Source organism: Pan troglodytes, chromosome 10 (assembly GCF_028858775.2).
Source record: "Pan troglodytes isolate AG18354 chromosome 10, NHGRI_mPanTro3-v2.0_pri, whole genome shotgun sequence".
Lineage (NCBI taxonomy): Eukaryota > Metazoa > Chordata > Mammalia > Primates > Hominidae > Pan > Pan troglodytes.
This window is the reverse complement of record NC_072408.2, coordinates 78525761-78541013: the sequence shown is the minus strand read 5'-3', so window position 1 is coordinate 78541013 and position 15253 is coordinate 78525761. Positions and strand designations below refer to the sequence as shown.

At 34.5% G+C, this 15253-nt stretch overlaps 1 protein-coding gene across 1 annotated transcript in view; it reads right to left on the bottom strand.

Annotated features, from left to right (window-relative positions):
• Positions 1–1735: 1735 nt before the first annotated feature.
• Positions 1736–15253, bottom strand: part of RAB21 (RAB21, member RAS oncogene family) — a 34609-nt gene continuing 21091 nt past the window's right edge. Inside the window, exons 5-7 of the mRNA XM_522469.9 lie at positions 9356–9410; positions 8783–8871; positions 1736–5895 (exon numbers count right to left, since the gene is read on the bottom strand). Coding sequence (XP_522469.2) covers positions 5753–5895; positions 8783–8871; positions 9356–9410 — 287 coding nt within the window. The 3' untranslated portion in view covers positions 1736–5752. The remainder of the gene's footprint in view (positions 5896–8782; positions 8872–9355; positions 9411–15253) is intronic.

Below are 15253 nucleotides of genomic sequence, written 5' to 3'. Positions count from 1 at the left end.
TAAAGACACAAACCAAACTCTTAACAATGGTTACCTTTAAAAAGGGATGTGGGATGATGAGGGAAGGGAGATCTAAAAAGGAACTTTTGTTTTTATTCTATATTAAAGGCACAGATCAAATACAAGTTTGAATTTTTGGTAGCATCATGTCCTGTTATGGGAGTTGCTGTCAGAGTTGTATAAAGACTTGTTTTAGTTTATCTTGTACTTTTCCCCATCAGTTATACCTTTCCTCTTTTTCCTTCTTCCCTCCAATAAAAAACGTATTCTGAGAAAAGAATCTGCTAAAGTTAACTCCTAGATTTTATACACTAAGCAGTCAACCGTCAGCCAAAAGTAATGAACTTCAAATACATTATAAGAGGCCTTCTAGTTTCCTGATTCACATGCTTAAAGCAGACCCTGATTCTGTCTAAGCATTGGCTTGCATTTAAATTCTATGATACTGACTGGGCATAGTGGCTCACATCTGTAATCTCAGTACTTTGGGAGGCTGAAGTGGGAGGAATGGTTGAGGCCAGGAGTTCAAGACCAGCCTGGGCAACACAGCAAGACTTCCCATCTCTACTAAAAATGAAAAATACAAAAATTAGCCAGGCATGGTGGCTTACACATGTAGTCCCAACTACTCAGAAGGCTGAGGCAAGAGGATTGCTTGAGTCCATGAGTTCAAGGATGCAGTGAACTATCATTGAGCCACCACACTCCAGCCTGGGTGACACAGCGAGACTGTCTCAAAAAAATGAAATAAATAAATAAATAAATTTGGATACTAATGAAATCCACCTAACAGACCAGATTCCTTTTCAGGTTTCATGGAGTCAGAGGCTATTTTAAAAAAGAAAAAGAGAAAAAAAAAAAAAAAAGAAAAAGGCAAGACACATCCATAGAAATGTGGGAGGAAATAAAATGAAAAAGTCTGTATTTACCAAAGAGCTCCTAGACACGTTGGCAAGAGAAAAGGCAAATGGCAAAACACATGGGTAAGACACAATTTATGTGAAAATTTAAAACCCACAACACTATGTATTTCTATATGTAAACATATAGATATATTAATACATAGCAAAAAGATATTTGAGGAGTATATACTAGAGACCAATAGTTACTACCATTTGGGAGCACTACCAAAGGGCACTTTGACAATATATGTTTTTTATTCTTTTCCTAGAACATTTTCTTACATAATTAAATACAAAATGAGGAACTTTCATATTTCTAGGAAGTACTACATACAATGATTTCCTTAAAATAGCTTGCTACTAAAGCTAGAGTTTAGCAGATACCACTTCTTTCTACTTTTCAACATTATACTTTATCCTTGCTATCCCTCACCATTCTCTCATTGATCTACACCTGTTCAAACGTAAAGAAATCACCTTAGCTTTTTCTTAAAGTACTTGATAGTGAAGAGATGATACAGTTGCCAGAAAGTATCAAAATCAAGACTGAGAACTGGTATAGTGGGAATAAAGGCCATTGAAGTAGGCAACTCCACCTCCTCTTGACTTGTGCCTTTAATATGATGCATTTGAAAATATGTGCAGACTTCCAAAGAAAGATGCTTTAAGAATAAGAGACCTAACTGGGTATGCTGTGTAACATTAACTCATCATGTTTACTCATATATCTACTGAAGAGAAAATGTTGCAGTAGAAAGGTTAACGCGCCAAAGCAGTTTTCCAGAAAAGCAAAAATGTATAAATCCTAGATAGCACAAGAACTGCTGAAGGTCTATCAATTAAGTGGTATTTATTTAGAAGAGAAGCATTTCTGCTTGAAATTGAAAACTCTTAGGAGTATTTCTAAATTTTTTCCAATACATAACACTATTAAAATATTACAACTAGGAAAATTTTGCTCAAAATTGCAACTGTTTTCTTGAAAAGGTAAAGGCCATCAGACATATGTGTAGCACGAATTTTGGTCCAGAACACCAAATATATTACTCTGTTATAGTTGATTACAGATAACAGAACAGCAACATACTAAAATCAATGCATATTATGAAATCAAGTAGATGCGGTTCAGTGAATCCCAGCTTTTAACTATTAAAGCCTAGGTAATGCATTTTATAATTTAGAGAAGAGTACTTAGGGTTCTACTCAGTTTATATCTTTAGACATTATTGTGAGGCTCCTTCGGGTCACTACTACTATCTATATCCTTTTCCAGAAAATATCAGCATCTTAAATGGTCACAAATTATGTATTCCCTCTTTGTCACACTGAATCTACAGAGAAAACTGAAAACTCTACAGTGGCAAACAAGTCAAAAGATGAATTCTAAAAGTTAAAGGCACAGATCAAACTACTTTTAGAGATAACGTAACGGGTAATTATAAGAGTAAACTATACTATCTGAATATGTAAGATCAACTATCTAGAATCCTGGTAGCACTTATAATACAGAAAATTGCAAATTATATAATTAAAGAAATAAACAGTATCACAATCCATTTTTAAAATGTTCTTAATATTTGGCATAATGCATAGTTTGCCTTAATTAGAAACTCTTTGATAAAAGTAATGTACTTTTCAAAGTGATTTAAAAAACTGTCAGGTTGTAGTTTTTTATTTACTTGACTTCCATTCTATTCCTCCCTATGCTCTTTCCCTATTTTTCCAATTTTATCTTTCACTACTAAAAACCTAAAAGTGAAGTACTACTCTTCTTCTTCACTTTAATGTCAAATATAAAGTACTCCACTAATAACATATGGCTACTGTTAAAAAAAAAAAAAAGATTTCAATGCAGTAACAGCCATAGCTTTAGGGTATTCTTAGGCAACACCCCAGACAAAACAAATCTCAACACTTATATTTCATACAATAACATAATGCTTTTTTCTTTTCACATTACTGCTTACCCCAAAAGCATGGCAATATACATTTTCAAAAACAATCTTCCCCTGTAATTACAATGAAAAACAAGAAGCAGAATACCCATCATCATTACAGAAACAATGATTGTATACTTTTAACATAATATTCAGGTATTTTTAATCACTATCTTAAACCAATTTTTAATTATATAAGTTAACTGTATATGCTTACTGGTTGAAAAAATACTGGCACAACCTACCTACTGCTTTTAATACACAACGTGGTAACTTGTGTCTTCCGCCTAATAGCACAATTATCAGAAAAAGAATGCAAAAGGTATATTAGAGAAATGAAGAAAGCATCAGAAAAATTTCCTCAGCCTTGGTTTATCATCTCTTTGTCTTTCCTTTGTATATATACTGAAGTTGACTGGTCCTCTTTCATTACTCTATTCCTACCCAAAGACCTTTTGGGTTTCAAAGTGACAGCAGCCATATCATGTTGTCTATTGTTGCTATTGAATTAGCCTGAATTACAGGCCCCCACCAAAAAGGATAAAGAAATACGTGAGGTTAAGAAAGATAACACAGAAACCAAAGGAGAGAAAAGAAAAAAAAAAATATGAAGAATAGTTATGACCCACCAATAATTATCTGGCAATTCTGGAGCAGAGGTTCCTATCTGGCTGTTTCATTAAAGTAGGATGAAAAGCTGAAGTATAGCTCTCCAATTATCAGGCTTTAGAACATTTTTTAAAATAAAGCTCAATTTCATCTCTAACTAGTTTTTGTGTCTTTTACGAGATGGAGGTATCAGTGTTACCTAGGCTGGATTTGAAATCCTGGCCTCAAGTGATCCTCCTGCCTCACTCTCCCAAGTAGCTGGCCCTACAAATGCATGCCTCTGTGCCCAGCTACTCTAGTTTTTAAAACATATTTCACTGTAATGAGAAAAGCTTATTTTCTATCTACTTCTACAACAGTAAGAATGGAAAAGCTTTCTTCACTCTGTCTGAAAGAGCCAGGAGGTCAAAAACAAAGTACCGTGATACCCATGATTCTTGCTACCTTCCCCCACCCCCACATAAATACTAACTTCACAGGAAACCAAGAGACTACAGAGTACAATTACCCCATAAAAGAAGACAATTTTAGCTTATCTCCCTGACTCTTCCCACCCCAACTTCCTCAAAAACACATAACAGAAAAGTCTGTGTTGAGTTTAGCAAGGACAATAATTAAAGAAGGTAAAGTGAAGGCTCACAGAATGCCTCCCAGTTTAAGTTAAAATTCCAACATCAGAACATCAGCGTGTCAATTCATTCAACTTTTAACCCATTTGAGAAGGTTTAAGTTATTAACTTAAAAATATGGCAGTATTTCTTTTGTGACTATAATCTCTTTATAGCCTCTTAATTGCTCATGCTAATAGCTTTATTACATACTACTGCTTCTTATAAGAAGTAAATCCAGGGGCCATTCCATTTTATCTTAGACATAATATTTACTAGTTTTCCAAGCACGACAGAAATGAAAAAATATATATATTAGAACAAGAACAATTTATGTTAATCTCTACAATCTGTGTTCCTTCTGCGAGCAGTGCCTGATTCTACTAAAATTAACACATTTAAGTTCAGTCTTATGCTTAAGAAAAAAAATCTAATGAGGGACTAATTTATAAAGTATACACAAATATAATTCTTTAATAAATCTTTCCAGTGTTCACTATATCTGCATTACATGTAATGTTTCCATCCACAGAAACTCAGGATAGTTCTTGTAAAATGAAACAGAACATTCTGTGTTCATCTCTGGCAAGCAATGAACAAATAGAACTTGCTCACAAAGGATCTAAAAGTGCTGCCTCAGGAACATAAACTACGTGCTATATGAATGAGTCTTGGTTAACTGGCTACTATCTGGGATCTCTTCCTCTGCTCATACCACTGAACCCATCTCTTATAAAGCCTATGAGAAAACTAAAGCTATTGCAGAAGTGAAATTCAACATGAGCCACCCAAATTCTTCTAAGGTAACCATTCTAAAGCAAAATCAGCAGAAGTCATCTCTTCTATAATAACAAACAAAAAACCCAAAAGGCAAATGCTACTGCTCAATCATCAGATGAACTCAGAGAGGCAAAAATGTGTGACAACAGCAATAATTCAAGTAAAGTATGTATGAAAATTTAAACACGCCATGTTCAAGTTAAGACAGAAGTGAAGGGGAGCTATGATCTTTATATTAGTCAAAAAAGCTTAGGCATAATCACCAAATGTTAATTCACTTTACAGTCATCAATGAGACTATTGTATATATTTTTGCACCTTGCGCTTGTAAAAGCAGATAAAATATTTAATATGTAATTTACAATGTATTTTACCAGCTCAGCATACAGGATGTATACAGATTATATCAAAGTAGTAGACAGTTACGGGCCTGTGCAAACCCTGCAAAAATAGTACTTCAGATTTCTGCTAATTAAAAACAAGAACAGAAACAAAAACAGTTTGCTGTTTAGAAGTGATACAATTTAAACTACCACAAAATACAAAGGGCTGCAAAAATGTAACCATTCCAACAACATATATAAGTTATTAAATAAAGATTTGATTTGAAAGAATATAAATGAAGCCTTTAAGTAGGTCTTTTCTACATGCATATTATTCCTCATTAAAGAAAAAATATGTAAAAAGGCCATTGGTAATTGCTTTGTTAACATTTGTAGAAAATGCCAATTCTCTGGTCACAAACTCCACTAAGTTTAGCACTTAAGGTCTCTGCAGTGTTATAAACGTAATTTAAAATACTGTTAATTCTATAATTCCATTGGTAAAATAATGTGACTTGGAATATGGCAGTCTTCATGTTGAGGGCAATGATCCACAGTTTTGTTCTGTCTTTTAATTTCTTAGGCGTGAACAGTTATCCAGAAGAACAGCACCCTCCACCACTGGTCTGGGCTTGAGGTTCATCATCAATAATCTGTACACCTCGCCTTGCAGTTCCCGGCTGACTAGAGCCATTGCCTTTTGCTCTCTCATCCACTTGTGCTGTTTCTATCATCCCTAAGACAGAGAGAAAGCAAACATTATTAGGACCACAATATTTGTGTTTTCTCTTTCTAAAATTTCAGTATAACACTATGATAGCTATTTCTGACTTTCGACCAACAAAGAAACTAAATATAATGAACATTGGGTCAGCTCACTAAAACAGCTTCACCTGCACGTTTTAAAAAACTAGTGTCAAAAACTAGTATCAAGTAGTAAGCTTATTTATCCAGTGGTATAATGGCCACAGTGACATCAATAAAGAAAAAAATTTTTTTGCTCTGAACAATTGCCTGCGTACAAGTATAATCCTTAAGATTTTCCAAACACACTTAGAAATATGTCAAAGAAGTTCAAATTATTCCAAGTAATATTTAGGGGGCAGGATTTATTCTTCAACTAGAAATGTAATACTTTTAAGTAAATGATTCTTTTTATTTTTAGTTTTGAGAGACAGGGTCTCGCTTTGATACCCAGGCTGGATGTGCAGTGGTGTGATCATCACTTACTCACTGCAGCCCCTAACTCCTGGGCTCAATTGATCCTCCTGCCTCAGTCCCTGAGTAGCTGGAATTACAGGTATGCAACACCATGCCTGGCTGAGTTTTTTTTTTTTTTGCTAGAGATGGGGGTCTCACTATGTTGCCCAGGCTGGTCTCAAACTCCTGGGCTCAAGTGATCCTATGGCCTTGGCCTCATAAAGCACTGGGCTTATAGGTGTGAGCCACTGTCCCTGACCACAGCGATATTTGAAGAATAATGGATTTTAAGATGAGGGAACTTCAAAGAACACAGCAGAAAGACTCACACCACCTGATTGCAAGAACTAGTATAAAGCTACACTAATCAAAACAGTGAGACAATGATAGGAGAAATAGATCAGTGGAACCAAAAAAACACAGTCCAGAAATAGACCCCGTAGATATGGTCTCTTGATTTTTGACTTGGTTGCCAAGGTTATTCAATGAAGAAAGAATATTTTCAAAAAACAGTAGTATTAATAGAACTGGACATCTATTGTAAAAAAAAAAAATCAACCTTAACCCATACCTTAACATCTTATGCAAAAAACAACGAAAAATGAATTATACACTTAAATGTAAGACATGAAACAAAATTTCCAAATGAAAACACAGGAGAAAAATCTTCATAGGAGAAAATTTTTGTGACTTTGGCTTACACAAAGAGTTCTCATGTAAGACATAAAACATGAATCATAAAAGAAAAATAGATAAACTGGACCTCACTGAAACTTAAAACTGCACTTTAAGAGACACAGGTAAGAAAAATGGGAATACACAACACAAACTGAGAGAAAGTATTTACAAAACACGTATTTGACAAGATGAAGGAAGAAAAGAGGGTGTCCTTAAAATACAAAAGGGCTCTTAAATTAGAGACTGGTCTTGATTAATGGTTTACAATTTGAGGTATGTGGGACAATCCAACAAGAGGAAATAAGAAAACATTATAAATTCTATATCTACTTATTTTTAACTTTCCAAAATTTCTATTTTTTAGGTATGTTTTAAAATGTACATATTAGTACTTGTACATGTTATATAATTTCTAAATAAACATGTGGAGCATGCAAAAATTGTTTTGAAGATGTGATATTTATAACATTTGTAAGCCACTGACTTAGTGCATTGTTATTTAAAAGCATTATCAGAAGGAAGGAAGGGAGGGAGGGAGGGAGGTAAGGAAGGAGGATATCCTGATGACTAGCATCACCACCACTTGGGTGCTTGTAGAAATGAGGACCTCAATCTATCCCACACCTATTAAATCAAAATATGCATTTAATAAGATCCCCAAGTTGTTATGTACAGCATTGGCTCTTATATTTTAGTGTGCATTGGAATCTAAATATGAAGCGTTTGTTAAAACACAGATTCTGGGCACCATCCCTAGAAATTCTGATTCGGCAGGCTTGGAGAGCCCAAGAATTTGCATTTCTGACATATTTTCAAGTGATATTGATGCTGCTGATCAGGGGTCTTCACTTAGATAATCAATATTTTAGAAGAATTATGAATGACTTGAGGGTTTTATAAAACTAATTTATTCCAAAATGTGTGTGTGTGTGTACACACACACACACACATACACACATATCAATATTCTTTTCTAGAGAGAAAAACCATGATTTCATCAAATTCTCAAAAGAGTCTAAAGTCCATAAACTCAGACATGCATTTTATTGGTAATATAAGAAATGATTTTCAGAGTATATATAAATTTATTTTCCTTTTTCTTTAAAACTATAAACTTTTTAATATGGAAAATTTCAAACATAAAGTAGAAAATACAGCATAATGAAAATCCATCACCCAATTTCATGTATAACCCTAAGCATCCCTACCATTATTTTGAGTCAAATCTCAGACCCATAACTTTATTCCTAAATTATTTTAATGTGTCTTTAAAAGATAAGAACTCCTTTTATAAAGCATAACCACAATACCATAATCACACCTAAAAAATTAATAGTATCTTAATATCATCAAATATCTTGTTTCACAAACACTCTTTTTCACTAGTTCGACAAATCGGTGTCCAAATAAGGTCCATTCATTGCAAGAGGTTGTTACAGGTCTTAAATCTGTTTTAATATGTAAATTCCCCTTCCACTTTTAATACTTATGCATATATTATAATATACATTTAGCCCATACCATACTTATGATTTCATAACCATTAATTACTGCTTGAAACAGGGTTAAAGTAGGTATTTAAGCATTAAAAAAATAGTTACAGCACTTCAGAAATATTACCAATAGTCAATAGTTTAAAAAGAACCAATTCTTTGAAAAGTAACACTGGTGTAAAATACATACTATTTTTTAAAAAATAAAAACCAAAAACCATTTCTAAACAAACTAAATCTGAATATACCTACTTTTACAAAGGTCAAGAAAGAGTTCCTCAATTCCTTTGTTCTGTTTGGCTGAAGTATGATAATGTTTTGCTCCCACAGATTCTGCATACCTTAAAAAAAAGTAACATCGGTGATTGATGTAAAATATTATTCATGATTTTGTCTTAACTGCTTTTTTATAGTAACAGTTTTAGTGACATATTAATTTACTCAACTTTAGTGAAATTAAGTTTATATAGCTATTTAAATTCTCTATACATTAAATCAAATTTTAAATAACACAAATGTAACAAGCCTCGAAATTTTTATAGATTAATTTGGGACTCAAATACTTCAAAAGTTTTTGTGGCTTACTGCCTATTTGATCATGATAGTTTTGTTTTATATCACTCGTATTTTTCACTGAAGTCAAAAAGGGAAGTAAGAGCTTTATTGCCACAAGCCCAGAAATTACCATGTAAACATGCTTCACTGAATCCAACACCTCAATCCATGCTAAGAGATTTGAGTAATACCTAAATGGTAAAGCAAAACGTATAAAGAGGAAGATTTCTACTAGGGAGTGATGGGGAATGGGAGGGTCACAGTACTTACGACTCTGCTTCTTGAATGGAAACATGTCTCTCCTTTTCCAAGTCTATTTTATTACCTATTTTGAAAAAAGTAAATATTTATCTTTATACTGATTTATTTTCATAACAAAATTAAGCCAATTCTAAATATAAAATTGCCATTTTAATTACCGGCAAAAATAATGCAAATCCCCACCAGACTTCTAATGTCTTGAAATTATAAAGTTAAGCCTTGTGATCTGAGGGTTGATCATGCCTCATCCTCCTTCAAATGACTCAATTCATACCTTTCCTGAATCTGCAGCCTCTGACAAAGAAAACAACTTTTCCAAAGAGACAGGCACTCTTTTTTGATTTTGGGGGATACCAGAGACCTAGAGATAAACCTGTGATTCTTAGGCAAGTGTAAATGATCAAAAGTAAGAGCAAAATTTTCTACAGTTCCCATTAACTTAGAGCCGGTCAATAAGTATGGCTATCTTAGTGTTTACTAAAATACATTAAGCTAGCCTCTTGGATCCTACGAGTATTTTCATTTCCTGGATGATATAAACCAGTTAAAGTAAAAATTAAAGTGTACAGATTTTTAAGTACTCCACAATCATAAGGGGAAAAACTGTATTCTCTTTTTTTTTTTTTTTTTTTGACGGAGTCTCACTCTGTCACCCAGGCTGGAGTGCAGTGGCGCCATCTCGGCTCACTGCAAGCTCCGCCTCCCGGGTTCACGCCATTCTCCTGCCTCAGCCTCCTGAGTAGCTGGGACTACAGGTGCCCGCCACCACGCCTGGCTAATTTTTTGTATTTTTAGTAGAGATGGGGTTTCACTGTGTTAGCCAGGATGGTCTCGAACTCCTGACCTCGTGATCCGCCTGCCTCGGCCTCCCAAAGTGCTAGGATTACAGGCTTGAGCCACCGCGCCCGGCCGGAAAAACTGTATTCTTTGTTTAAAAAACAATTTTAGTGAGTTATTAAAACTTAATATATGTATATCATGCAGATTTAAATTATAAGGTTAGCTCTCCTTAAACAACAGAACCAAGCTGGGATTATACTTTTAAAAAAAGCCATCAGAACAAAAATGAAGAAACTGCAAAATACTGATTCCTTGAACTTAAGACGAGTTGGCTGGACACCCAGAGTGCTAAAGGTAATAAAAACAGTAGATAATGATAAGGAAAAATACCCTATGGAAGGACACTTCAAACAAACATTTTTATTCTTCTATTATGGCTTTTAGGGAGAAAAGAGAAATCTTATAAATAAGGTTACTTTTTTTCTTGGAACCATATAGATTCTAGGAGACAATTTCAGATAAATTTCAGATAAGGCATTGAAATAAGCACCCAATAAAAGATAAAATGTTTAGCACTGAGGTGGACAAGTCCAAAGGTTCTATATACTGAGGACCTCGAATAATCTGAGAACCTAGTTGCTGGCAACTGCAAGAAACTATCTGCCACCATAGCCTAAGAATCAGAGAGAGGGAAGCAGACAACACTAAAGCTCAGTGGATACCAACAAATTCAGTAACAAACTCTTCCTTCTTTGAACAGCTATCTACCACAGCAAGAAGTTTCATATTAGTTCTAACTTCCTACATTATATTTGTCATTGGAAATTTTAATTAGCTAAATATGACAATGTCTGACAGTAACCAGAGGAAAAACCGTCGTGTTATTCTGTAAAGAATGCAAAAAGCACCACCTGGTGGCCAGTGGCTCCAACAAACAGGAAAAAGATTCTGCCTCACAAAGGCAAAATAAGATAGTCTCCTACTAAAAGTAGCAATATTAATTTTGCTTCAATTACCTAAAACCCTATGGAAATTTTTTCTAGGTATTTAATGGCTCATGTTCCAAATTCCATCAATATCATCAATACCTATAAAAAGAGTGAAGAGAGGAAAAGCAGGCAATCACCTTACTGCCTCAAATGAACATTTAGGAGAAATAATTCAGACACTGCTTTATTATTTAATAATATTTTAAATGACTAATTTTAATAAATCAGGCCATTAATAAATAGCTATCTTAATAACCTATTATTTTAAACTTAAAATATTTTAAATCTAAATAACTATTATTTCTTTGAATAATCAGTGTTCACAATGGATTGACAGCACAGAATACATTGCAGAAACCTGACTGGCTAGTGACTGACCTCTTTCCAAAGCTCAAAAACCCTTTTAGTTTCTGTATTTTTTCAAAAGCAAGACAGCTAAGGAGTAAGGCTTTGAGACTCGTATCTGCTTCAATACTACTGTGCAGCTAGCTACATACGGAACTTTCTGATAGGCTTAAAACACCTGAAAACAAGGACAATAACCGAAGCAAGCACCTACTTAAAAGTATAGTACTATAAAGAATTAATAACATAAACAAATAGGCTGACACTATTGGAAAGGGAGGGAAAAAGCTACCCTCTAAGTTAAGCAGATCTTCCTTAAAAATACATATTTGAATTAAGAACATAGAAGGGGCATGTCCACTGCTAAGGGCAAATGGCCTAATGATATAGAACTAGAATCATATTATGCTTAGACTGAATGGTTGTGGGGCACAGTGGAAAGAAGCTTTCAGAAAGCTTTTAAATGTGATAAAACTTGTTTTTAAGTCCTTGCTTACTCCATAACTGTAATTTTTTTTTTGTTTTACCTTTTTTTGAGACAGGGTCTTGCTCTGTCACTCAGGTTGGAATGCAGTGGCGTGAACACGGCTCTCTGCAGCCTCCACCTCCTGGGCTCAAGCGATTCTCCTGCCTCAGCCCCGAGTAGCTGGGACTACAGGCACACACCACCACATCTGGCTAATTTTTGTATTTTTTTGTAGAGATGGGGTTTTGCCATGTTACTAGGCTGGTCTCAAACTCCTGGACTCAAGCGGTCTGCCCACCTTGGTCTCCCTAAATGCTCGGATTAAAGGCGAGAGTCACCACGCCTGGCCATAACTGTAATATTTTGGACAAATTAGTTAACCTCTGTTAGTCTCACTGTATGCATGTGTCGCTAACAAACCTTGCAGGGTTGATGTGAAAATAAGATATATGTAAAAGGCCTAGCATATACTATATGCTCAATAAGGAACAGTTATTAATATTAATGACATTCATCACAGTGAATGATCAAATGGAAAGTCAATATTGTTGTAAGACAATTAAAGTCCATGACAGGTAATACAAACTTACTCCTGACCTCAAATGATCCGCCTGCTTCAGCCTCCCAAAGTGCTGGGATTACAGGGGTGAGCCACCACGCCTTGCAGGTAACACACTCTACCATCATCCTACTGGCTTCATCTAGCTAACAGTTTATCCAACACTTGGTCTAGGAAATTTTCCCTTATCTCCCCCTTGCACCCCAAATCTAGTTTGTTTGCTTTTGTGCTCTCATAGCACTCCATTCTGCATTTCCCTTCCATAGCATTTATTATAACATATAATAGTAGCTTGTTTTCCTCTCTTTTTCCACACAAGAGACTCTGGGAGGACAAGAACCGTATCTATTTTGTTTACTTATTCACTACACTATTCCCAAAGCCTGGCACATAGTAAGCAATGAAGTGTTTATTAAGGATATGGGCTTGAAGTGGCAGGCAGATCTGAGTTAAAATCCCAGGTCTACTTCTAACAAACTATGTGACTTTGGGAAGTTTCAAGGTCTCTAAGCACATTTTTTCATCTGTAAAATGAAATGGTCTTCCCCTCAGCATTGTCAGGAGGCTTAAATGAAGTAAAAAATGTGTACTTAAAACAGTGCCTGGCACTCAGTAAATGGTGACTACGATTAATAATAAATATTTGTTCAAGAAACATACAAATATTAAGGATAGACTAGATGCAGAATACTATCAACCACAGCCAAGGGTGCCTATCAATGGATTAATGACAACCTAGAGGAAAAAGTCTCTGCTATTGAAACATGTGGTTCTCTATTACTGGTTAGCACATGGATATCAGGGACTTAGATAAGGATCTAGGAGGTTAAGTATTCAATTTACACATGAAAATGCTAGTAGACTGTATATCAAACATAAAGATTCAAAAACATGACAAACTGAAATTTCTACTTAGCTTTAAATAGTTACACGAGAACAAGCTGGGAAACATCTGGCTGAATAGCAATACTTATAAAAAAGGACTTGAGATTTTAGATAACTATAACCTATGTAAAAGAGACTAGTTGACATGTCTGCTAAAAAATTTAAGCAATCTCAGGCAATCCTGATAGAAGGCCAGTGTGAGGAGAGAGACAGGGTCTATAAGAACATACTAGCTCAACAACATTTGGATTCTATGGTTTATTTCCAAGTGTGGGAGACATACTGACACAATAAAATAAACCTAGGAGAGAAAATGATCAGGATGATCAGAATGTCTGGAAGGTAGGCCACATAAAAAAACAGCTGGTCTAGAGAATTTAAGACTTAAAGTGAGCCGTTTAAGTAGTCTTCAAATGCTTGAAAGGTTATCTTATGTAAAGAGAAAAGAATGAATTCTTGTCAAATGTTTACCTCTATGCCAAGTATTTTTCAAATCATTATATAATCTTCATCATAACCCTGAGAAGTAGTATTATTATTTCAAAGTTACTAATAAAACAGAAGAGAGAATAAACACTGAACTACTACAACAGAGAATAAAAATCAAGAAGTGGGAAAAACAATGCAAATGTCCATCAATAGCAAAACAGATAAACTGTGGAGTATTCATAGATTAAAGTATTAGACAGCAATCAGAATAAAATGAACAACTATATACAACATAGAGGAATCATAGGCATATAATGTAAAGTCAAAAAATCCAGACCCAAAAAGAGTTAATATTATATGATTCCATTTATATAAAATTCAAAACAAAACTAATTCATGCAGTAAAAAGGATAGTGACGGGGGTGGGGAATGGTGAGGGGAAAACAACTGTGAGTGGTGGGATGAAAAAGCAACACAACTCAGGGTCCTTAGGTACTGCTTACACCGTGCAATTTTCATTTTGTGAAAATTATGTTATTGAAGATTTGTACACTTTTCTGTACATATAATGAAAAACTCACTTTAAAAATCAGTTAAGTGAAGGATACAGGGAGTATGATTTCAGCTAAATGTGAAGAAAAATTCGTTTATTGCACTGTGTCAGAAAAAATAAGTTGTTCTCCAACACCAGCATGTATGTACACTAAATCAGAATTAACAGCACACAGTGCCTGGTACAAAGAAGCCACTCAAAAATACTTGTAGAAGGAAGAAAGGTGGGGTGAAAAGAAGGAATTAATTCTTAGTCCCATCCATAGAGATTTTGATTTAGTGTATCTGTAACGAGGCCCAAAATACTTTTTTTTTTAATCCTTTAAGTTACCCTAATAAGTTTGGGAAAAGTAGTAAATAAGCTCTCAGAATTCTTTTTTTTTTTTTTCTTAAACGGGAGACTGGAGTTTTATTATTACTCAAATCAGTCCCTAAGTTCTCAGAATTCTCCCAACTCTGAATTCCAAGTAAAATTCCATGTCACACTTGTCAACAGAAGAAAGTGAGAGCTTTCTATACTTCACACTAATAACTAATAAACATTATATAATATTAAATGGGGTATTTGACCCTACCTGAGGCAATAGGCTACCAGATCCAATATTCCTAAAACGTCTTATAATATGAACATTAAAAATATACACTATATAAACATTTTTAAAGAAACCAATTCACTATCTGGCAACCACTCTCTCTGATGCTCCAGTGAAAGTATCTTCCCTGAGGTTCAATTTAATGTTATGCCTTCAACTTTTAGAGAGGGGCAACATAAAAGGTACTTCATTGAACATTAAAAAAAAACAAACACACTTTAAACTATTCATGAGCTTATTTAACTTAGATGATTTTTTAAATGTTACTTTGTGACCTTGGTCAAGTAACAAGCTCTTGGGGTTTCCTTG